At 45.5% G+C, this 25,295-nt stretch overlaps 1 protein-coding gene and 1 non-coding gene across 2 annotated transcripts in view; both read right to left on the minus strand.

The window, feature by feature from the left end:
- Positions 1-280: 280 nt before the first annotated feature.
- Positions 281-25,295, minus strand: part of FBXL17 (F-box and leucine rich repeat protein 17) — a 573,986-nt gene continuing 548,971 nt past the window's right edge. The window contains exons 8-9 of the mRNA XM_075541364.1: positions 24,929-25,071; positions 281-3,020 (exon numbers count right to left, since the gene is read on the minus strand). Coding sequence (XP_075397479.1) covers positions 2,880-3,020; positions 24,929-25,071 — 284 coding nt within the window. The 3' untranslated portion in view covers positions 281-2,879. The remainder of the gene's footprint in view (positions 3,021-24,928; positions 25,072-25,295) is intronic.
- Positions 13,130-13,260, minus strand: LOC142441598 (small nucleolar RNA SNORA38). Its single transcript, XR_012782964.1, has one exon. It is a non-coding gene; the product is annotated as a small nucleolar RNA SNORA38 (small nucleolar RNA).

The following is a 25,295-nucleotide window of genomic DNA, read 5'->3' on the forward strand; positions in this document are numbered from 1 at the left end:
TTTTATTATCTGGATTATTCAATAAATGAGTGAACGAACAAATGTTTAAAGAATGGGGCTTTCCCTTCACATACCTCCCAGCAAACGTCTTGAGGTTTCACTTTCTCTGTCTAACCACGAGCCAAGTGAGAGCCTCCCGAGGCCAGCCTGGTTTCCCATTGGTGCTCATCACACGGAATCAGGTCCACAGTGAAGCGCACCAGGGCACCACCGCTGCACACACCACACTCAGCCAGCACCAGGGAGGCCATTTACTGTCTCGGAAAGAAGCCCAAAGACACAGTGTTTCGTTTCTCTTTTATTGCAACCCAGTGCAAGGTCCAAAGATTCACGGAAATATAGAAACTACAAACTGGGTGAATTGTCTTTATCCACTCAAAAAGACATTAAAGACAAAGGACCAGAATTTTCCACGATAGCAATATATTTCATAGTCTTCATTCTGAAAATACTGTTGACATTTTGGAGAGAAAGGAAAGCCCTGCATTAACTGAGTTCACGTGTATTTATGACATCCTAAGCAAAAAGAGAAGCTGCACTGCCCGGAGACCTATTTTAAGCCTCTTTTCAAACCATCCTAGAATCAATCAAGGTGATGCTCGTTGGCTTCTTTTAAAAAAAAATAATCCTTTCGGGCTGGATAGTATATTTCTACAGATTCTACAAATATATCAAAGCAGGTTTCCAGGCTAGGCTGCGTTAGGCTTTCTGGATTAGTCAACATTTTAAAGAATAAGTGCAAGACCCCTCCCCACAGTCCCCAAAGCTAAAGCATGTTAATAGTGCGTACTTCAGGCAAACAATGCGACATTAAAAAAAATCAGTTAATCATTTCCAAAGCCATTTGACAACCAAGCTGTAGCACTCCAACGGTTATTACAATTTTGAACTGAAATGATATCATCTGTATTAGAGATGGCGCTCATATCTTTTGTCCTTTATTAACTATTTAAAATATAGTGTGACATATATAAAAATTAAACTTTTTCTTATTCACTCAAGCTACTATTACTATACATACTATCTTATAAATTAGTTTTGGATTAGAAATCAGTTAAAATATTGTGAAAGAAGATGATTTTTTCCCAGTGGTGGGAAGGTGACTATGAAAATGATCCAGTTCAACATCTGTATCAGAATACAGTTTGTTAATCGAAACAGCTTTTTTCTTACACAAATTGTATTCCTTCAAATTAAGTTAAGATGACATTTAGTTCTGAGAAAAGTACCCTTGATACTTACGTATTATACTTAACTGATTTGAATCAAAAACAAAAATAAAATGCTACATCAGAAACATGCTGACATAATCAAAGGAAAGAGGGAGTCGTTATAAATAAGTGAATAGCATTCAAATGTAAATCTATATCTTTTGTTTCTTATAGCTAGGAACATTTTAGCGCTATTGGGATTAGAGAAAATAAACCTCAGACTTCAGTTTATCTGTTAAAGACTAAATAACAGTTATGCCCACATCAGAGAAGAATAAATAGCAAATACGAAGTTTTGTTTCTACCTCTACTGTGAAAGATAATCACTTTTTAGTTTAAAAGGGCTTCCTGCTGTCTTATTATAAATGTAGACACAGGATAAGTTATTTTAGCTTGAGTCCCTACTATGAATTAATTGTAAGGATGTATAAAATCAAAACATATATCATTTGCCAATAGGAACTGTCTTAACCCAAAGCTAGGAATTAATTGTAAGGATGTATGAAATCAAAATATATATTCATTTACTGATAGGTAAGATCTTAACCAAAAGCTGGCAATCTTTAATTTGAAAAAAAAAAAGTTTATTTCTGACAAGTGAAAACAGAATTTGAATGAACAGATTTTCTAGTTTTGTTTTTTCAACCCATACATTAGCCAGCAGATCTTTGCAGTAGCGTAACAACTAATCAAAACTGGTAACATGCACATATCTGAATAACCTGTTCTAAAACCCAGGGCAAAGCGAAACAAACAAACAAAATCAAGAGAAAGATTGTCTACTTATATCTCACTCATTAGTCCTCTATTAATTTGACTCTATCCAAATCCCAAAATTAACTTTCATAATTACCAAAATTACCAAAATAATTAAATGATCTACAGGGTTTTTTTTCCTTTTCTTTTTAACTAACTGCACAGCATTAATTACAATGATGGTTTCAATATGGCTAATGCTATGATTATCATCAAAATATATCCCGACCAGTTTTTAAAATTTATAATCCACAAAATAAGAGCTAACACAACATTAACAGAATACTTAACTAACAAGTTTACTACTGATCTAATTCATTTGTGGACTAATGGATAATTAACTTTTGAGAATTGGCCAAGGGAGTTTAGATTGTGAACAGAGACGTGAGCGTGTGTGTGCCTGCATGTGTGGTGGGCTTGACATTTCTCAAATGTACTGGGGTTTGAAGGCTCCCAAACAGCGCAACATCAGGGCCTGGTTATAAACCAGCAGAAGTCATAAGTCAGTCACCCCAAAAAGAAGCCTGCATTCTTTTGGTGGGTCTCCCTAAGTCCATAGTAACCAGAAGCTTGAAATGAACACATCCATTTTTGGAACTCTACATTTAATTTTTTGTTTTGTGTAGAGAATAAGCCTTCAAACTTAAAATCAAGAAGTTTTGTGGCTTTCAAACACTTTAGCTGTTGCTGGGTTTTGGTGGGTGGGGACGGGGAGTATGCCCGGGAATAAACCAGCTCAACTGGGAACAAGTCACACGTGAGCTTATGCTATGCAGCAGGCGAATGAGACACAAATATATATATATATATATATGCTCACGTACACACACAGGTGACAGTTAAAACCTTTCCAAGAGATCCTCCACCCCTAATCTCCTCTGCATCCGGGAGGCCCACAGGAGGGCAGGGGCATTAGGAGGAGGCAGCAGACATGTTGGGGGTCCAGCCCATCTGGTAGGCCCTCTCCAAGGTCCTCTTGCAGTCCTGCAGGACGGTGCTGAAGGTGATGTGGGGGTACTGCTGCACCAGCTGCTCCACCGTCACTTCATTGACCTGCAACCGAACAAGAGCAGCCGTTATGCACAGGGACCACGGGGCCCTCAGCTGCTCATGCTCACGGGCATGCTGCAGGCTGCTGGGAATGGCACCAGGGCCTTGTCTCAGGACTTCTTAGGAGCACGAGCAAGTGTTTGGTGAGACTTATCCCTGTTTGCCTTACCTTCCTCCTGACTTCTGAGTACAAGACTCACCATCGGGATTTCCTTCATGGCGTACCAAGTCAAGAAATAACATGCTTCCGATGAACTGACCACTTGTGTCCCATCGAGCGCTTACCACTGTTCACTGAAAAATCTAGTGTGCTGAAGGCACAGCAGAAAGAAGGGGGCCCCCTAACGCACACCTTCATCACCGGCTCACAGCATCTTCTGAGGACGCAAACTGTAGAACACAAGCTATCCAAGTCCCAGAAAGAAATGCTGGGGGAAGCATTTCTTTTTCTTCCTTTAAGTGTTAAGGTATTGCAAACTTCAAGTCCCTTTGTGGAAAGGGCTGCAATGTGAGGAGTCAATAATTAAAACACACATGGCTGGCAGGTCAGCGATGGCCCCAGAACACCTTAACCATCAAAGATACCACCTTGATTCTTGATTAGACAAGGCAATCAGACAGGCCTAATTAAAACGAACACCTTTACAATTGCTGTGCTGTGAAGGGATTAATTTGTCAATTATTTTTAAGCTGATTGCAGTTCATATCACAGAAGTAGACAGCTTTCTTCATCCTGTAGATAAATAAATGATTAACCTAAGAACCACAACTTTTAGGTACCTTTATTTAAAATCTTTACTGAGCACTCGGGCATTTTCAAATATATCGATATTTCATGTATACCTCGTGCAAAAAAGGCACTTGTGAAACACATTTTTGTGCTCTTCTTGGTGTCCATTATTGAAAAGATCAGGACCACCAGGAAAATCCCACGGTAACATCAAACTCCACATGTTTCCTTTGAGTCCCTGCGTTGCGGCAGGGTGAAGGCCATGAGGGCTCAGCGGCCGGCACTTTCCTGAATCACACGGTGTGTCAGGGGACCTGCTGTGTGCGAAGCTTTCACTCTGACTGAGATTTGAGATTTCAGCATTTCGTTGAGGGTAGTTCAGTTTTGTCAGAGCACTCCTGTGTGTCAAACTGGCTTGTGGTTAGATAAATTCAGTCCAAATTCCACTGGGTCATGCAGCTGATTCTTGTTCTGATCTGCATGATGTAGGAACTATCAGATCTGGTAGGGATCCTTCCTACGTCCAGTAAATCCTCAGGATGGAGGAGAACTCAGATGTCACCGCTCACAGGAGTGGAAAGCCTCATCTGCCTCTCACAGAGCGGGGGTGGCTCCAAACTGGGGGCCCGCGATGAGCAGGCCACTGCATGACCCATGACACCACTCTGGGGCCTTCTTCCCTTCATAGTACTTATTATGGTGGCTCCAAGTCCAACTGTAATTGCTTTGCTTGATGGCCACTTCTCCTGCTTCAATTTAAGATGTACAAAAGCTATCATCACTTTTGTATTCATTAGGCCGGCAGAGAGATTAGTGAATGAAAAATGAAACAATAACTACAAATGAAAACAGAAACCAAGGGCCAAGGCAAAGTCAGACAGTAATCTACCACATCGTAATGACGGTTGGTCCTCAGAAACACAGATTTAGATTAAGGATGCCTCCCTTCAGTGACCGTCCTTAGACCAGCCCCTCTCCAAGGCTCTCTGCGCAACCCATGGCAGGCAACCGGCTAGGTCTGGCTTCGCTTTATGCCAGGGACTCTCACCGGCTTGAAAGGGGTCCGTCATGCTGCTGCCGTAAAATCAGGGGAGAGCTGAATTTGTAAAATGTGGGAATATTAGAAAGATATCTGGACCCAAAATGGTAACTGGAATGGTGAACATCACAGGCCCACGCTCCAGGATGGGGGCACGGAGGAAGCGTCGTGAGCCTTTCGGGCAGCCTGGTGCAGAGAGGCGAGTGCTCTGAGCTCTGGCCACAACTGAGGCCGCGGCCTCCAGGCGCTCTCATCTGACGTCCACCGTGGGCACTGCTGCTTCTGACGGTATCTGTCCTGGGTGTTCTATGCCAGGCAACAAGGCCGCTGTTTGCTCAGAGGGAGACTCTGTTTCTAGCAGGGCGTTGATCCACATTTTGGTCAGTACGCAGGGAAGCAGTGATCTGCAGCCCTGGGTTAGGCGCTCTCAGCTGCATGCACTCAGCTTCTCGGTGGCCTGTCTCTCCCCTGGGGAAGGTTTCTGGAGATCAGAGCTTGCCTGGCATTGTGCAGGCTGTGGGGCTGTCGGTGGAGTGAAGAAGCAGCATGGTGACTGTGGTGAACATTGTGCACTTCAGAGTCAGCCAGGCCTGAGATTTGAATCCTGCATTTCCGTTAAGATTTGCTTTCCTCAACTAGAAGGAGACACAAGTGCTCATGTCACAGGCTTGAGTCTGATCTAAAACAATAACACAAAGCTTCTCAAAGGAGCTCTTTTGACTCTAGCAGGCATTCAAGAGATTGCAACTGAATGCACAAGCTACTTCATATGTTCTGAGAGATAAATTCTTAAAATGTTACTCAATATTGGTCCTTTTCTGAGGTCTTTCAGAAATAAATCTTGGTAGCATTAATTTTAATGTTCAAAATAAAATAATCATCACGTCAGTGGTAATCTTTAAAAAGGACGTCATGTACAAGAAGGCTCTATTCTATCTCCAAACACTCTGAAGAAGGTTCCAGAAGTGCCTTTCGTGACACAGTCTAGGTTTGAAATAACTGCTGTCTTGATAGTTTCCCGTTTGTTCCCCTGATGCTCCCCAGGTGCCTGTTAAGGCTCCTTCCTCCCACCAGAAACTACCTGTGTGCGTGCAGGTCTCTCTAAAGAGGGGGTGGGGGGTGGGACTGACGTCATCTGGCTAAAGAGGATGCAACAGAAAGCAAACACAGTTCTGACCACTTAACATTCAAGGAACAACTAACAGAAAAGATAACAGAATGGATAAGAGAAAACATTTACGCCTCCAATAACAACAGGGACTGTCTTCTATGGTACATCTTTTCAAATCTCCACAAGGGACTATACAAAACATTGTGCCGAGTGTTGACAGGCAATTTATTTTGGAGGGCCAGCTTCTTTAAAAGGGAAAATATCTCCACAGGGTAACTGTTTTCTAAGAAGGGCGAAACGATTCACTTTAAGCAAACCTGATACATGAATATAAGGCTCGATGAAGTATATAAATTAGAGAGTAATTGTTTCCTGATAAGGCGAATGAATCTATTTTGTCAGCTCCCCTCATCTATTTTATACATCTTCTTGATCTACCAAAATTTAATTTGCTTCTCTCTGTTGCAGAAAGTCAGGTGCACCTGTACTTGAGACTCTAAAGGATGGCGTGTTATTCCTCTGGCTCTCATCAGTGACAGGCACAGATAGACAATAATTTGGCTTTCGGTGCCTGTACGAAAAATGGCACCAGTAATGCTCTGCGGATGTCATGTATATTCTAAGCAGTCCATTTACTAACTGTGCTCTGAAAATTCTAGAGACAAAGCAGTGGGGGAAATGCAAATAGCCCACGTTAGAACTTAGTTGTGTGGAAACTATTCAGGGGAAATACATGAGCTTCCACTAGGGAAGGTTAGATCTTTAACTTACATTGTCTCTTGGTAACATAGTGTGACAAATTTTACATGAAAGTCATGCTCATTTAGCCCTCAGAAGTACAAATCATGCTCACCTCTTGGTATAGACTCCAAAAGCACTTTGGTGCCTGAGAGAAGGATTTCGGTGTAAGACAACAGCAGAGTCCCAATCAGCTAAAGTCGTCCTGCCTACATGGACGTCTCTGCAGTTTGTCATGCTCAGTTCCACTGGCTACCATGCAAAGACCCATTCTCTGTTCCAACTCGGAAAATGTATGTCATATAAAAGGGAATATAAAATTGAAGGCTTCTTTTCTAATTTCCCCATGATTCCTGGTTTTCAGTATTCAATTTCTTTTCCTCTCATTGAAATCTACCAATGGCAACTCCTACATTACACGCGAGATTTGAAAAATGCAGTGTATCTTCCTAAAGAAATATGCAGTGGTGTCATTTGAAGAAATTACTGTGATTAAAGAGAGAAAAGCACACACCACCTTTTTAAAAAAATATAAGGATTGGATTGTATAGTTCTCTCCAAAGACTGCATAACCATAATTTACATTTTCAAAATTATTATGGCTCTTTTAAAGGTAGTAGCAATTTGTCTGGCATTTTAATCTATTTTGAGTTAACATCTATTAGCACTTTTTGAAGATGTAAGGCAAATTGGTATGCTAATTAAGGTAAATCACACAACTGTTTCATTATATTGCTGCCGCTCGCTCCTATGGAAGGGTGAAGGGAGAGCTCAGAGGGCCAAAAACTGGGAGAACCAAGTTCTCGGGGCCATGACATGTCCTTATCGCCACGCAATGCCTTCCCGGCAAGCTCCCGAATTCAGTGCACACCTAAGCTGGGACTCGCTTTTCAACGATCCCTCGTCGACTTGCTGCCATCGGGTCTATGCCAACTCACTGTGACCCTACAGGACAGGGCAGCACTGACTGCCTATGGGTTTCCGAGGCTAATTCTTCACGGGAGTAGAAAGCTTCATCTTTCTCTTGTAGAGAAATTGGTGGTTTCAAACTAGGCACCTTGAGGTTAGCAGACCAATGCGCAGCCCACTAGATCACCAGGGCTCCTTCAATGGTGCTGACTGCTCAGAAAAGATAATTTATGAAACAACGGATTCACAAAGTACGGCATGCCCCTTTTGAGGGCTGGGGCAGAGAGTTGACACCTGAGTATATAAGAGCACTCTAAGAAGATAAAAACCACTTAAGATCCTTGCCTTTTTTCAAGAAAAGAGGGACACTGTTCAAAACACGTCCACAAGCATGCGCCATAGAACACTACTCCAGTGTAAGTTCCTTCACAGCAAGGAGGCCTTTAGTCACCTGCTTCCAGTCCTACCTTCGCGCCGGCGTATTCTCTCCACGATGACAGCCCATCCACACAGCACGTTTGAGTGCACCTGCCTAATCTGCAGCCCCTGAGAAAAGCCTAGCAAGCACATCATAAGTACTTATGAAATGGCTTGGTATAGTACTTGTTCAATGAATATGTATCGACAAAATGGGAAAACAACCGATCGAGCAAAAAAACCACCGATGAGCTCCTGCAGCAGATACTTTCCAGTTACAGTGGTTGTAGTCTCTAAAGTTTGAGCATTTACAACCCAAAACCAAACTCACTGCCCTACAGGGCAGGGCAGGATGGGCCCCCATGCATCCTGAGCGTGTCGCTGTCTACAGAAGTAGAGAGCCGCAGCCTTCTGGGGGAGGGGTGGGGGGGCAGCTGGTAGTTTTAAACTGCTGACCTGGCGTTGAGTAGTCAATGCATAACCCACAAAGCCTCCAGGACTACTCTTGGGCATTTATGGAAGCCACAGAGCACTATGGCATGAATTCAGAGTGTTAAAGGAACTGGGGGCTCCCATAAATGCCCCAAACGGAGTGTCTACTAACATTTCCACTGGACGCTGTCTCTGGCATTTAAAATGGTTTTGCACAGGGCGTGACAGACTGATGGCGGGTCAACAATTTTTGCTGCGGACGTGTCTGTCATGCAGTGCTTGGAAATGACGAGGCTGCATTTCAGTTTAATTGATGGCAGGCTTCTTTATTGGAGATCAATGACACTCTACCCCAAGTGTGCACACTGAGAGACATGCAAATGGTCCCTGAATGTGAGCTGGCTTCCAAAGACTTCCTCACAGTTCAGAGGATGTGATACACGAGCCTGTACTATCAGTGCCCTCCTTGGGGTGGCAGGTCCAGGAAGGGTCCCAGAGAGCCTGTGGGAAGGCTGTGCCATCCAGTCTAAGGTCAGCGTTCAGGTGACAGAGAGAATTGTGGACAGCTGTGCTGATTTGAAGTGAAGCTATTTCCCACCCACTGAGCCCCTTCTGATTTCTAGGCTTCAGGGGTCAATCTGTCCTCACCTCTGCCTTGGCGCAAATGGAAATCTGGGGCTTTATTGTTTGTTGGCAGGGTGGTAGTTGGGATTTGGTGACCTGGAGAACACATGGACAATACTGCAGTGGATCACGTAATTCCAGATAGGAAACATTTTTCTAACCGAAAGTCCCCTATCCCACACACTAAGGAACATGGTACTTATGAGGATTGGGCTTTCATGAGACAGAAGACACAATCAAGCCCTTTGCTTCCTTGAGCATGGTTTATTTTGGCAAAGTGTATAAAATATGCCAAAGCACTGATTTGCCATCCTAGTGAACAGACAGTACCACAGGCCCTATTCCGATAAGGAGGCACAATGTACAGCTATTCCTCTCCGGGCACCGAAACCCTAAAAATGCCTGCGCACCCTCGAAGAACCAGTGTCAGGGAGGATCAGCATGTTGCACATGGTCGTGCAGCTAATAAACGGTAGCCAGGACTTGAATCCAGGATCCCCACACTAGTGTTCTTGATAGAGCCTCACACTGTGAGGACAGGGCGGACTCATGATGTGCTGTAATCTGGGGCCCAGCTGATCACCTGCCCAGTGACATGCTTACTGACGTTCATTTTAATTTGGGGACTTGTTGTTTTAATCACAGCTTGCAGATAAGTAGATTTTAAATTCCTCTATGGTCAATTCAAAATGCTGTTGTGTGGGAAGGCACACTGTAAGGCTTGGACGTGGCCTGCAGGCTCTTCTGTGGTGGGGCTGTGGCCGCACGGACATGTGTCGCATGAAAACACGGGGCCCTTTGGCCGGGCCCACTGAGACTGAGGCAGCAACGGGCGTTGCTCTCCCCAGACCAGAGGGCGGACGGTGAGCAAAGCAGATCGGCCTCGCTGCCCTGCTGTCAGGGAAGAAGGATGATCGCACTGGCAGCACCGGAGGCTGATGCCCGCTTCCTGGGGGAAGGGCGCTTGCTGTGGATGGAAGCCCAGCATTCTTGAAGAGCATTAGAGAGGGTTTTCTCAAAGATGTGGCCCCTGGAGAGGTGCCAGCCTGTGTACCAGTGCACAGGATCTGCACGTGTCACACAGCAGAGGAAAGGAATCTGTTCGTGAGCTATAGACACGCAGCAGCTCAACAGCCCTTCACCTTTCCATTCTGCAGTGCGTCCCCTGCCCCTTCCACAATCTCAAGGGTATATGTGAAGTCAAGTCATGCTTCCAAACAGCACTGCTCTGAGGAGGGGGTGCAGAGAGATCCGCTCTGCAGCTGCAGGAGGGGAGAGTAAGGCGCCCACAGCGTGTCTGTGATGGCGTCGCAAATCGCACACTCAGCTCCTGCCTCCTCATTCTGGGCTCTTGCCCTCGCCCTGGTCTGTCATTCTTCACAGACTCCCTGGGCAAAGCCATGCACTGCTAACAGCCCCAGAGGCTGACTCCTGCAGAGTGTTGTCTCTCGGGCCACATGCCTGTGGAGTCTGCTCCTCTCGGAATTTCTTGGTACTCTGGGAAGTGTACGGAATGCCTGTGGAGCCTGGCACTAACCAGGTGTGGGCAAAGTCATTCTGGACAATGAGCCCTGATCGCTCTTTCAGCAAGGGCCCACATGGCCCGAGATGGGCACAGATTAAAGAGGATAAAATAAGGGTAATGGGAATTTTAGTACCACCCCAAACTTGCATGTAAATGGGATGAGTCATCTAAGTGCAATTTTAAATAGGACACTAAGAAAAAAAATAAAAGCAGACTATACATTGATTTCTAGGACCTGCACAGCCAGTAGCAGGTGCCCGTTCTCTGAAGTCCAGCACATGGTTATGAGTGTGTCTCCATTCCTTTGCGGAGAGATGTTTTGCTCTGTTCGTTTGGGTGACCTGCCATATTCCGCTGACGTGTCCCTATGGTTAGAGCGGGAAAGTCCAGGGCAGAACCTTGGCTCACTTTTTTACCACCGCTCGCCCCATTCTCTGGAGGAAGGGGCAGCAATAGCTGTGGCTGCAGAGGCCCAATCTGGCTGCAAGCAGCCCCCATGATGAAACAAAATGGGAAAGTCTTCCCAACCGGTTAAGGGCTGCGAAAAGAATGCTAGGTGTGAACGAGAGCGCACGTGCTCTGCTTTTCTCTTTCTCTGCGGACAACTGTGCTGTCTGCTCCTTGCCTTGCCTCCTCCTTTCCCACTCAATCCCGGTCTGCCTAGGCCCACCACTGTAGCCAACATAAAACCAAGCAACGCTTCATACCTATTTCCTGATGTGGGAGGAGTACCAGCTGTGCCTGCAACGAAGAATACAAGCACAAGGCTTTAGAACAGTGCTGCTCAAGCCACCTACTCAGTAGTCACCCGGAGCCCAGGTCGCAGCCCACTTAAATCAGAATCTGGGTGAGGTAGGCCCCTTGCCTCAGAGTCTTTCTAAGGCTCCCTAGGAGATTCCTATGTGCAGCCCTGTTTGAGACCTACTGATTGAAAGTCTTCTATTGAGTAGCGCCCAGAGAGCAAAAATGGTCTCTGGACTTGGGATTGTGAAAGCAAGAATTCGCAAATAAGGTTAATTAAAGGTAAATAAAGACCTCCACGCATCCCATGCTCACATGCACCTCAAACTCCTGAGTCAGGAGTCCTGGGGAAATGAACTGTCTAGCCTCTCATCCAGCACCCACCTTCAGTACTGGTCATTGCCTGGAACAAAGGGCATGTCCCTAGAACCTGGTCAAAAGAGACTGGTCTCCTTTATTTCCGCCTCTGGCCTCCATTGCCCACTTCCCAGTTGGGCATATCCACAGGCAGCCACTACTTGACCTTCCCTAGAACGTGGTTCTCCCACGGGCCTACGCTTCACGGAGACGACCCATGAAGTGGAAGGGGAGGGCCAACACGACTAGGTATTTACTGCAACTAAACAAACACAACCTCTATCTCATTGCAGGTTAAGAGACACCTGCTAAAGAGGGAAGCCAGCTGACTACAAAACACCCACAATGCACCCAGAACACACGAATAGCCTGGGGCTTTTAAGGATGTACATTTTTATAGAGAGGTAAGACATATCACTCTTGGGTGGCAAAAAACTCATCTAAAAATCCCTCATCATAGGAGGAGACAGATCCTGAGCGAGCAATGAACCTGACAGAGGGAAGCTCATAAATTCAGTCAACTTTGTCAAACGCAGTCATTGCATTTCAGAATCTGCAATGATTGGAAGTGCTAGGCTCTGTCAATATCACAACAGGCTTGGCTTCATGCTGTCTCTTTTTCACGAAATGTGGGTTGCCTGTTAACACTAGCATTGCCTCCATTCGCTTGAATTAGCACAGCGAGAAGCAGCAAAGAACCTGGAGGGTGGGGGATCACAGAAACGCCTGCAGTGTTGAGTGAGAAGCCGGGCTCACCAACCTGAAGCCTCTAATGAGAGATTAGTGTGACACAATGTCCAACAACCAGAGTGTCAGAGAGAAAAATCAGTGACATTTTCATTCCCGTTCCACTTGGTGGTCCTCCGCTGATATCGGCTGTGTCCAGCCAGGTGGAAGCTCTAGAACCATAATGAAACCGCTACTCGCTGGTCACGGGACTGATGCACCGCTCAGACCCACCATGGGCACCCGGGGCAGCTGCGCACCAACAGGCAAATGGGGGCCACCAGGCTGGACACAGCCATTTGGGCAGTCACCTGTGTGCTCTCAATGGTCTGCAAACGAGCTCCTATTTGGAAAAACCCGGGCCTTAATAAGACAATTAGTGTACCGTATATACCTGAGTGTAAGCTGACCCAAGTATCAGCGGAGGCACCTAATTTTACCACAAAAACTGCATTAAAAATGTGTTGAAACACTTGCACGAGTATACACGAGTATGTAAGGTAGTCACGAAGTTAGCAGTCAGGGCAATGTATTTAGGGGCACATCAGGCGTTTCTAAGTTACACTTGAACAGTTAAGCCAAAAATCCATCGTGGTGGGAGAAAATTCTGTGTTCTACAAAAACAACACAGACCCGTGTTTTCTTTTGTGCCTCCTGACTCTCTTGATTTCAGATTTCATTTTCTATCATGAAGCCCGTGGAAGAGCCAATCGCCAGGGGAAGGCAGATGAAGAAATTAGAATTCTTTTTTGGTTTTTTTTTTCAGTGTGGGATGGGAACTCTGGAGCCTGCGAGGAGCAAGCTGGACCCAAACTTCTCCAAACCCATATTTCCTTGCCTCCAATTCTTATGTGTCTAAGGACAGGGAACCACAGACACGCCTTTGTAGGAGGTCAAAATAAGAATTCTTAAACTGCAGTTTTCACCAGGATGAATTTATGGATTTGAACCGTTTCCTAAACAAATTAATGGCAAAATTTTATTCTGCCTAACAGTGATCTGTAAATCTATAGGTTGAAAAAAAAAACCTGAAAATAGATGGGACTGTTGGTTTTCAAAAGGGAGACACTACACAAAGCAGAGTAGTGCGGGGCTGGGCTGTAAAGGGTGCCACGTTCAACCACACACTTCAGGTGCCTTAACTCTGTGACTGTCTTGGGCAGCTCTCAAAGCAGTTTGTATTTTTAAAAAAATCTATTTATTGACCACTGCCTAGAAACCTTTGCTGGAGCCCTGGTGGCCCATTGGATTATGAATGAAGCTGCTAACCACATGGTCAGCAGTTCAAAACTACCTGCTACTCCTTGGAAGAAAGATGAGGCTTTCTATTCCCAGACAGATTTACAGTCTCAGAGAGCCACAGGCGAAGTTCTACTGTCCTGTGGGGCCCCTATGAGTCAGAATCAACTCAATGGCAGAGTGATGCTGTTACACACCCAAGTTCTACTCTGAAATATGTGAGGTTCTTATGAGTTAGAATTAACTCAGCAGGAACTAGTTTGTTGTTGCTATTGTTATTTGTTTTAAGAATCTATCAAATTATTATGAAGCAGTAGGGCCTAACGGCTTTTAAATGTCTTTAGCTGTATAAATCTGTTTTTTCCCTTCCAAACACAAACTGTGTAGAAGTCAAGGAAACAAATCAAATAAAAATTGGGCTTCTCTGGTTGAAGTTAGATGCAAGGATTCAGTCGCCTTGCCCTCTTTCCCAGTTTTTCGTTCTTTGTTCCTCTCACATTTCAAAGAAGAGTCTTTGGAGCCTTAGAGACACGCAGAATGCAATGAAAACTGTTGCTCTGGCACAGACTCAAATCCGTCTGGTCGTCAAGCTCTGTGCAAGGCCCCGGTATTCTCATCCAGACGAAGAGACCCAGGGGCAGTCCTACACTGCAGTGAGTGGGGAGAGAGGGGATGGGATCAAGCTTAACCAGCATCAACGGATCAGAGCCAATCATTACTGTTGACCTAACACACGAACTTGGCATATCCTCACTTAATCCTCTCAATAACATACGAGAGAAGTTCCATTGATATTTCCACTTTGTAGATGAGGAACAGAGACACCAAGAGGGCATAATTATGTCTGTTTTCACTGGACAGGAGCATCAGGAGCATCAGCCCCCAGAGTCAGGCCTATGAAGCTAGCTCAAACTAGTTTGATCTAGTTCAGTCAAGGCCAAGGCAGTGAAAATGACAGAGATCTGAATTTATAAAATGTAAGTGCACTAGAAGAATCCTGGAAAATCACCCTGGAATGAGAGCCTTGGCAGAGGTGTAATGAGTCTCTTCAGGGACCTGATATAAGAGAATGAATTATTACCAAGACCACGGAGAGCCCTGATGGCGTAGCAGTTATGAGTTGGGCTTCAATCTGCAAGGTCAGCAGTTCAAAACTAGCAGCTGCTCCACGGGAGAAAGATGGAACTTTCTACTACCATTGAGTGCATCCTGGAATCCACCCTGTCCCCTGAACTATGGGGCTCCAAGGAAGGAGTCGGTGAGCCCATGGCAGTGAGCTTGCTTTGCTTGGTGGAGAGTGGCGACACAAAGAACTGGGCACTGTTGAGTCTGAATATGCTTGGCACACACACTGACCCTGAATCTTCCCCATTTGTTACTGTTCCAGTACATCCGCATTGTCAAATGTGGGGCTATTCCTGTGCCGCTTTGTCGGCCATGAAGAAACCAGAAAGAACCTTTTATCATTCCAATACCAGCCGCTTTGAGGCTTATCGAGGAAGTAACAAATCACAGTTCAGGAACAGGAAGAACCCAAGATCCAGTTTGCTGACCAGGATAGCATTTTTTCAGTCATACTTACAGGCAAGTACTTCTCTGGCCCAAGGCTTCTTGCCTTTCCCCTGCTCTGCTCAGGCAAGGGTTACAAAGCATTTTCGCACTACCAATAAGTTCCATGAGGCACCCTACTCCTTTATCAGCCCTGGCCTTAAGGCGCTTAGGTCTCTTGATCTGTGGGTTGGGAAGCCTAGCGCCACCACCACGTGTCCGGCAGTACCAGGAAGCCTCCTGCATGAAGGTGCTCAGCTCTGAGTCTGACGTGATGGCACACCCACCGTCTCCACACTGCAGCCCAGAGCTCTACCATGAGCTGGCTTTCTGGTTCTGCTGCCGCCATGACTCTGCTGTGACTTCTTACCACCTTGCATAAACTCTGATGTTACAGCTCTCTGTCCCTCTCTCTCAGTCTCCTGAGTCTAGAAGGTTCTCAGTGCAGACTTGAGTCTATAGGGTGTGTGCTGCTCCACTCTCTTCCTGCCTCTAAGATGGCACATTTTAAAAACTAACCAATCCCTTATACTTCATTTGTTCATCTACCTTACTTGGATGGTTCTACTCCCACTAGGCGCCTACACCTTATTTGCATTGCTAGCACGTAGCTTCTGCTGGGTGGGCCTCTAGCATCTGATTTGCATCTTCCCACCCAGTCATTTGAGCAGGAGTTCTGAAATCATGGGGAGAAAGGCCACATGAAAGTGATGCCTCTTATTACAGAACGCTGTAGTAGAAAAGTACGGGGTGGTGGCAGATATGATTGAGAAGGCAAGCGACAAGCGTTTTCATGAAGGAGGGGTTGCATGGTTAACCCCGTGCAAACAGGATGCTGAGAGACAGACAAGTGACCACTGGATTTGGTGGCATGGAGGCAGAGGTGATGTTGAAGCGAGCAGCATTGGCAGCTGAGATAAGATGACAACAGAAGTGGAATGGATTTAGGAGAAGTAGGGGCAACAGTGGATGCACAGAAATGAACCAGCAGAGGAGCTGTTTCTACAAGGGAAGGGGTTTCCAGGTACAGGTCTGCTTACCCTGGAAACCGGGAATGGCTGCCCTCCTGTGATACTTCATTCCCAATGCACCAATGCGATGCCGGGGATGGATGTGGGGGGATGACATTCACACCCGCAGGCCCTCATCCAGCAGAGGTGTGTGCCCACGGAGTGTCCTCAGAGCCCAGCACACCTCTTCATACCGTCAGCTCCATAAAGTGAGTGCCTGTCCCTTCGCAGGGGCTTGGGGCCCAGGGATCATAGAGGAAGGCTGATAGGGGATCAAGCAATGCTCTTTATTCAGGACAAAACTCCTAATTTTGGATGCCATGTTTGGGTACTTTTTGTTTATTAATCCGCAGTCTTACCATATAGTACAGTTACCTGTGGGTTTCTCTATCTCCCCAGTAGGCTTCAGGCTACCCTGGGAAAGGGAGTATGTCTCATTTTTGGTCTCTGACCCATCACATATAATAACTGGGACATACTAAAGCACTGAGCAAATATTTGAGGAAATGGATGAAGTATCGATACACTTTTGGCGGGGGAAAGAATTAGGCTCGCTGTGGAAGATCATTAGCCACACGTGGAGAAAATGCCCACCAGGTGCAGCATAGTCACCACACACCTGTTGCTGAAGGGCCGGCTTGGACACAGGTAGGCTGTCCTTGTCTCTACTTTGTAAAGTCAGGCACTTAGCAGTGCTGGGATCTAATCTAAGTTCCCGTAAGGAATGGCTGTTACCATTCTTCTATCTAAATTAGAAGAATAATATAATTCTGCAAGCCAATATTGGGGCTGTGGGGGTGTATATAATTACTTGAACCAAATCAAGCCTCCAAGTGGATTATTTTGCAGCAAAGCTGGGGCCTGGAGGCAAACTCCAACAGAACATTCTACTCACCTACAGCAGCCGTTTTCAATCTTCCCAGTGCCACCACCCTTTCATACAGTTCCTCATGTTGTGGTGAGCCCCTCAACCATAAAATTATTTCTGTTGCTACTTCATAACTGTTATTTTGCTACTGTTATGAATCTGGTGACCCCCGTGAAAGGGTCGTTTGATGTCCAAAGGGGTCGTGACCCACAGGTTGAGAACCACTGCCTTACAGTGTTTGGGGGAATGGTAGGCTCTGTCCTGAATTCTTTCCCCCTGACAAAACTGTTTCATTACACATCAACCCCATAAAAGAGGCGAGGGACTCACGAGCAGCTCCCTGCAGCGCATCCCCTTGGCAGTTCTCTAGAGCTGCCGACTTTCGTGAAGAAGCACATTAAACAAAGCCCATCCTGGACACTGACTTGGCTCGTTGCTATGCGCTCAGTTCAAAAGAGGGCCTGATACCTGTCGGTCTCTAAGATTGCTTCTGCTTCTCCAACTTTGAGTGTAGTTTACTAGTTCAAACATATATATATTTAAAACCAACAGCTTGCACTCTAGAATAGCTGTTTGATTCTCGGGAGGCTATGCCCTTCCCACACACACCCCCCCTTTTTTTAGAAACATCTCCGTGAGCTTGTTTTTCTGACTAGAATACTAGGAATCTTGGGGCAGGTAGACAACAGATGGCAAATACGATTGCAGGGCAGGGCTGAACACATGAATAAAGAACGCTGATGATGAGAACAGCCATCCACATTTGGGGAAAAGGGCTTTTGTTTCAATAACCCCTCTCAGTTCACAACAACCCTATGGGGTAAATATTATTATCCCCAGTTGTCACATGGAGAAGCTGAGGATGTTGGAGATTAAATTGCCCATGATCTCACAAACAGGAAGGCGAGGTAGGTAGGATTTGAAAACCAAGCAGGTTGATCCTAGGCCTCACTCTTTCATCGTCTGCCATCAAGCCCCATGCCAATGCTTCTTGGCTTAACGCTAATTTTGAGAGAAAGCCTTTCAGGTAGAGTTGCGGGGATAGGGTGGGAAGAAGAGGGCATGGGAACCCTTGGCTAAAATGAGGTTGAGAGGTTATCTCTGCATTTCAGCTGAAGTGTTTTTCCCTGTTTCAATTACCAGGAATAATCAGGAGAGGGTTGTAAAAATGTGTTTTAAAGTGCTCCTACGTGAAAATCACCAGGAGAAACTGTTTTATCAGCAAAAGCAACAAGCTGCTGATGTTTCCAGGGAAGGACTTAAATTCACATTTGAGAGCCCCAGACACACGTTCTCGACATTTTTCAAAAACCCTTTCTCTCGGAGCATGTGGCAGTGTGGGCAGGTCGGGTCACGGTTCCGCCACCCACCAGAGGGGACGCCCGCGCAGTCCATGCAGTCTGATCACCTATGCCACTCGAGGGCAGCGGGGCTTTTGTCTTGGCTCCCCGCACGCCCCGCCCCCCAGCTTTCTTCACTTTATTATCTTTGATACGGCATATATTTTAAATCTTAACTATTGGCTATCTGCAATCTGGAAACAGCTGTGCATATTTGCGGGGAGAGAGGGGGTCCCTGCAGGTACACACTTTGTTTCATGGATGAATGCTATCCAAACAGTCCTGGACACAGTGCCCCACAAATTATTTTTCCCTTAAACTGATTTTTTCCAGTTAGTTCTGTATATTAGTTACAGAGTCCTGCATTATTTTCCCCATAGGGCTTCCCTGCTCCTGATTCCTGAACAAGCCGATAAAAACTCCATTTTCTCCGCAGAAATACTTAGCTTGTCCAGGCTTTCTCTTGCCATAATTACTTCCTGAAAAAGGCAGTGGTCAATTTTTCCTGAATATTTTTACATTAAATTGGGCACGCAAAACTCGGCCCTTGATTATGTTAAGGTTGTAAAGCAGATTCCTGCCTTGAAAAAGCAGACTGGTTTCTATTAGTTGCTTTCTGTATTGGCTTCTCATTGATCTGATTAAGTAAAACCTTGCTGCCATTGAAATGAGGAAACCCCATGTGAAAAACCAATATTTCTATGGCCTGAAGAATGCAGCAGCATTTATGAAAAGAAATCAAATCGTTCGCTCTTCGACTAAGAACTTACTTCAGGAATTGGGGCAGGTGGGGAGAAAGGTCTTGCAATGGCAGCTTGATGAGAAATGAATTAATTCGATTATTTTCCTGGTGGGGATCAATAATAGTCCGCCTCCAGAGAGGTCCCGGGCCTGGAGGCAGCTGGATAATCAATAGGAGCACACAGAGGCGGCTCTCCTCCCCCAGAAGCCTCTCTGATCTTTTCTGGGCGGAATCTTCACGCCTGTGTAATTCTAATTTATGTCAACTAGGAATCAAAGAAATTCCAAGAGGCTTTGGTCATAGGACATTGGGTGGACCTTTCAAAATCTATTCATGTCTACTCCTTCCTTAAGCAATGTGGCCCCCAGGGCCCTCCAGGCATCACCGCTGGTTGAGTGGAGGAAACCGGCTGGCCGCTCAGGGCCAAAGTCGAAGGAGCAGCTTTAGGTGAACCCGGGTACCTTTCTTTCTTTCTTTCTTTTCTCCCTGTCTGTAAGAACCAAGCACGCTGACACAGAATGCTCTGCCAAGAGTGTGCCCTCAAGAGCGCTCCCTAACGACACCCCCGCCGCTGGCATTTTCAAATCAAATGAACAGTGTGTAAAATTAGTTCTGCATGAAGTTTAAAACAAGTGAAAGGGAGCTTTTCAAGCTCCAGCATTTCTTCACCCAACTGCTTTCACAAGGGTTTGGTATCTGAGGATTGCTACGTTTATGATGTTATTCCGGCCCTCTGTCTCCAGACTTCTGTATTAATTCACACTGCAGAGGTTTTCCAAACCAGCCGGGCTGCCGCTGGCGAGGTCTGGCGTCTCAGCCAATGCCATGTCACCGGGCTCCCTCCCTCCTTTCTCATCAACCTCCTTACTCCAAACATTTCTCATTAACCTTGAACATTGCATTTCCATTTGCCCTACAGCTTTCCCAGGGATTTCTTTTGGGGCGGGGGGTGTGTTGAGGAGGGGCTTTCAGTTTTGTTCTTCTTCCAAACTGCTTGTAACAAATGAGAAAAATATCCTATCATTTGAAGAAACAGATCTATCCAGAATCCAGAATTCACTGAAGCTGTGAACACAATTTCTATGACCCACGTCACTGACAGTCTCTAATCGTGGGAACCAGAGTAAACATGTTGCTCTTATTAGCAGAGCCCCGTTGATTACACGAGTCGCTTTAACCAAACCACCAAATAAATGCACGTTAAGTTGACAGGTGATTTTAGGTCAACTCTAATTCCCAAGGTCAAGTAAGCCTTTGAACAGTCTTTAAGAATATAAGCTCACCCCCGTCTCATCAAAGCCGTCTCACACAGCGTTTTCTTCTCTGGGTCCTACAATGCACAAAAGTTTAGGAGATTAAGTGGCCTTAGCTTCCAAGCCAAAGGAATGCCTCTAACGTGCTTACCCGGCCAGCAGTCAGAAAAGCACTCTGACAGGCCTTCTTAACGCACTTCCTAACTTCACAACTACCCGGGACTGCGGTGCGCTGCGTGAATGGCCCGGCGACTCTTCCTTAAGGGTTACCCATGTAGCGGCCAAACAAATTTAGTGCAGGCTGGTTTAGACATTGTCCGACAGTTCAAGAACACGTTACTTTCATGTGCAAAGAATGTGTTTTGCTAATGCTTCTCAGCTGTTCTCTGTTTACGTAACATGAGAGAAAGAAAAAACACATTTTCCTAGAACAAATAAAACACATTTTATGATTCTCATAATTCCTCAAAAGCTGAAATGAGGGAAAAATCACCAGTTTGGTAAAATATAGCCTCCAAATGAAATATAAATGGCTCCCAAATGAAATGAGCTGCACGTGAAAGGAAAGAGAATTAGCCTTCAGTCTTTCTCAGAGCTACAGGACGATAGAACAGGAGAGCTGGGACACCCTCCCCCCCCCCCCCTTGCTCTCCCTCTCTCCAAGGAGGCTTCCCATTACCGACAGATCTGCACAGGCCCCTGAGCCCTCTGCCTCCCGTGAAGCCAGTTGGTGTACAGAGAGGAGGAGGACTCACACGAGTCTCATCAGTGTTTAGCAGCTTTTGGTCAAGGCACAGAGGCAGGGTGCTGGGCTCGAATTCCATTTGTTCTGGAATCCTTAGTTAGCGCCGCTGACCACAAGGCGGAGAGCCAGCGAGCAGATCGTCTCTAGGCCCCAGCCCTACGTTTTCTTTTTTCTGTTTCCTGTTAGACTCATCTTGATTTTTTAATGACTTTCTTCTTGTCTCTTTATTCACACTTTCTTATCTTCCATTCACTTTCTTCTCACACTGTAAAACTTTCTTTATTCGAGGACTGGGTAAGATCATTCGTAAATTGATTCCAAATATTGAGTGTGTCAACTCATTTTGCAGAAAAGATCATTATTGATGTTCCTGTTCAAAAAACAGTAATCTTAACTTTAAATGTGGACTGTGAAAGTAATAAGGTGACATCTTTTCTAATCTGAGTTTAAAACTTAAATATCCTTTCCTAGTGAAAAGAGGATAAGAAATCCGACTGCACAGAGGCGAACACATGCATCGTGACCCCAGGCTGTGATCTCGATGGAAGCACATCGTCGCGGGCAGCTCCTGCTGTTGGTTAACAGCTGGACTAGTAACCACGAGGCCTCCAGGGCTCTTTTTGCAAAATGAGACAGTGGGGGAATAACACATCTATTTTCTCACAAGTAAGTTCAGCTATCACCAAACAGACTAACGATCAACATAACAGATTGATTGTCCATTGTAAGAATAATCCTCATAAACATACATTTTCTATACAACAAACATTATTCTATCACAGTAACTCAATCGAACATGCACAACACTTCTCTAAGGGAAGTCCTGAGCCTCATGCTGCACACGAAGAGAAGCTAGTGGAGCTCAAAGGTTAACTGGAGTCCCACGATGACACAAGTAGGAAGTGAGGACCTAATGTGGACTTAAACTCTACCTTGACCTCTTGTCCTTATTTTCTACTCAAACCGGTCTTTGTATTTTGATGATAATTTAAAATCACACCATGTAGAACATAGGGGACTGGTGGTATTGTCCAGTAAGTGTTGGACAGCTGAACAAAAGGGTGGTAGTTCAAACCCAACAGATGAATAATGTTTGTTGTAAAGAAATAATATGAATAAAATTTGAAAAACTGCAAAGCTATGTAACTCTAAGCTTCCATTCAAATCAACAAAGGCCTATAAGTCCAAGACTGCCCATGCTCTTTGCGTCTGGTCTGGGGATTTCTTTTACCCTCACAGAGTCTTTCATGTTTGCTCAGGGTTCCCTTGAGCCCGAGGATCCCATGCATTAAGGGTGGGTGCAGCATTTCCTTGAGAGGGACTCCCCTGCAGTCAGCAAGGTGCCAGATTTGCAGGGAAGCTCTCTGGTCGGAGAGAGGTGATTCGGAAACCGCCTGAGGAAGGGCGGAACCCCTCAGGCGTACTGTTCTCTCCAGCCGGATGGCACAACTGCTTCCAGAATTTAACTTGGAGCACTCGTGGGAGAAAAGCACCCATTTCTTAACTGGCAAAAATCAGATCAATGTTTCTCAAAAAATATGACTGCAATAATCTTCTTCTGTACTAACCGAAACACACACCTTTCGCAATTCATCCCTGATGATGCAGCTGCCTCTCTCTGACCAAGCTAAGAGGTAGATAAGAAATGCGACGACTGCCCAGAAGAGTTGTGGATACCAACATACACTTGGAAGCTATCCATTTAGGTGGCCTTGACGAGAAGGCGCTCCAATAGCACCTCCTTCTGGTGGAAGCTGAGCAGCTCTGCTGTCACTGTGGACCCTTTGCTTTTGTTTTAAATGCAGCTGGTCTCTAGTGACAAGGTTAGCAGCAGTGTTGGGTTAGTTCATAGTGAGATAGGATGGAGACTCGCAACCTCTGGGTTTCAGTGCTGTTGCTTAGCTACAAAGTAAGTCTTTTAGAAAGCAGGCTGGGACAAGAATGTGTAATAAAATCTCTCTAAACAAAGGACATTCTGCTTGGAAAAGTAGACGGTCAGAGAAAAAGAGGAAGACCCGCAAGGAGATGGATTGACCCAGTGGCTCCAACAGTGGGCTCAGACCTAGCCATGCTTGTCGGGATGGTGCAGGATTGGGCAATGTTTTCCGCTGTGGTATATAAGCTCACCGTGAGTAAGGAAAGACTCAAAAGAGGCTGTTAGTTGCCACATGGACAGTTCTTCCTCACAGCGACCCTATGGACACCAGAAAGAAGCATGGCCTGGTTTAGCACCGTCCTCACAATTGTTAATGATTGAGCCTACTGTTGGAGTCACTGTGTCAATCTATCTCCTCGAGAGTCTTCCTCTTTTCCAATGCTCTTCCATTTTACCAAGCATGCTGTTTGGCCCTAATTATCATTTGCAAAAGTAGCACCCATATGTAAGTTGGTAAAAGATGACTGCATTTTTTAAGCAAGTATCTAAGGAGAACTTTTTTTTTAGGGAAGCAGAGAATACACCCACTAGGATAATGTTTATCTCACTGGGCACAGAGTCTCAAGGTCTGTGGTGGAATCTTAGCAGAGTAGCCCTGGGACCTCTTTACAATGCCAATTAACTAATTCTTAACATTTTCCTGGAGACAAAATGGAAGTAAGCTAGGGAAAAGTGCCTCTCTGGTACCAGCAGTTCCACATAGCTTATTGTACTATTTTTCTGGTCAGCTTGTCAAGCAAGGGTCCTATGATGATGGAGTGTCGTTTCCTAAACTCACGTCTCTGGTCAGTTCCATGGCCCCTGAGCTGGGCAGCTGGAGCCATTTCTCATCTTATGCTCAGAGTGGCCTCTCAAGTGTGGAGAAAGCCAAGCTCCCACATACTGTGGAAGTTACATAATCTGGTATCAATTGGAGAAGATTAGGATTGAAGGGGTGGAGTCTAGCCTGTCAATCATTTTATAGTCAATGAGGCCTCTGTGTGGGCATGGCCTTCGCTTGAGGATTCTGGGAACTTCTGTATTTCCTCCTTGGAGGTAGGGGGCACACACTCTCTCTCTCCTCACTCTCTGAGAGACATTGCAGCTGACACGACATGGAACTACACTGGTGCTGAGCTGGAGAAGCCAGGTGGAGACCCCTGCCAGTGCTGATATGTTTACAACATCACTGGATCCACAAGACTGTAATCTTGTGATCCACTGGCCTGTGATCTTCCTGCATTTGGCATCATTGCATTTGTTTCTTGAGTCTGAAGAGGGCTTTATAGATTGGTATCAGACATATGGGCTAATATTGGACTTATGGACTTGATCTAGACTGGGTTGGGATGCTTTCCTAATGTAAAATTACCCATTATATAAAACTCTCTCTTATACCCATATGCGACTCTTTATGAATGTGTTTCTGTGGTCTACCCAGACTAACACACATACTATCCTCTCTCTGGCCTTCCCCTGTCTCCAAATGGCCCCAAATGCACAGTTGTGGGATCACACAACTTGTGACGAGTAATCTGACACTCTTTTCCATAGCTCACGGTGGCAGACAACTTGGAACCCAGAACTGAAATTCACCGCTGGGCTCTATAAATTACAGTTTTCCATGCAACCCTCTCTTACTTTTTGACCAGGGACTTAAGGAACGGAGGACAAAATCCAAGTTGACTGTGTGTATGATTCCTTTTCCTTTCCACACAAGCGTGAAGTTCATCATGAAACAGAGTAACACACAAGGAATCAAAGATTAGTTTAGAAAACCAGGCATCTTAGGATGCATAGCTGCGATCATATATCTTATGAATATGTACAAAGAGACTGAATATGATAGCAAGCTACAAACGATATTGACAGAGAGAAAAGAGTTTGGCAGAAAATTCTTACTTTATCGCATCTCATCAGCCCCAAATATCTCAGAGACTTGCTGCTCTGGGCGATCAGGGTGGCTCCTTGATCTGTTATTTCTTTACACCATCCCACATCCACGGTCTCGATGGTCATGCTGTACCGTCCAATGGCTATCAGTGCTGCACGGGGGGGGGGGGGGGAGAGACAGAGAGGAGGAGAGCAAGCATGACTGTTAGGTTCCAAAGAGCTCTTATTCTTATGACACGTTCCCCCTCTTCTCACCACATTTGTTCCTGAAACGTGTGTGTAAATGGTTTTCTGGCAGGGTGGTGGTAGTGCGGGTGAATGAAGTACAGTTTGAAATGCTGTAGGAAAGCTTGCCTCCTGACCAGTTCTTTTCTTT

The sequence above is a fragment of the Tenrec ecaudatus genome, chromosome 2, assembly GCF_050624435.1.
Source record: "Tenrec ecaudatus isolate mTenEca1 chromosome 2, mTenEca1.hap1, whole genome shotgun sequence".
Taxonomy (NCBI): Eukaryota; Metazoa; Chordata; class Mammalia; order Afrosoricida; family Tenrecidae; genus Tenrec; species Tenrec ecaudatus.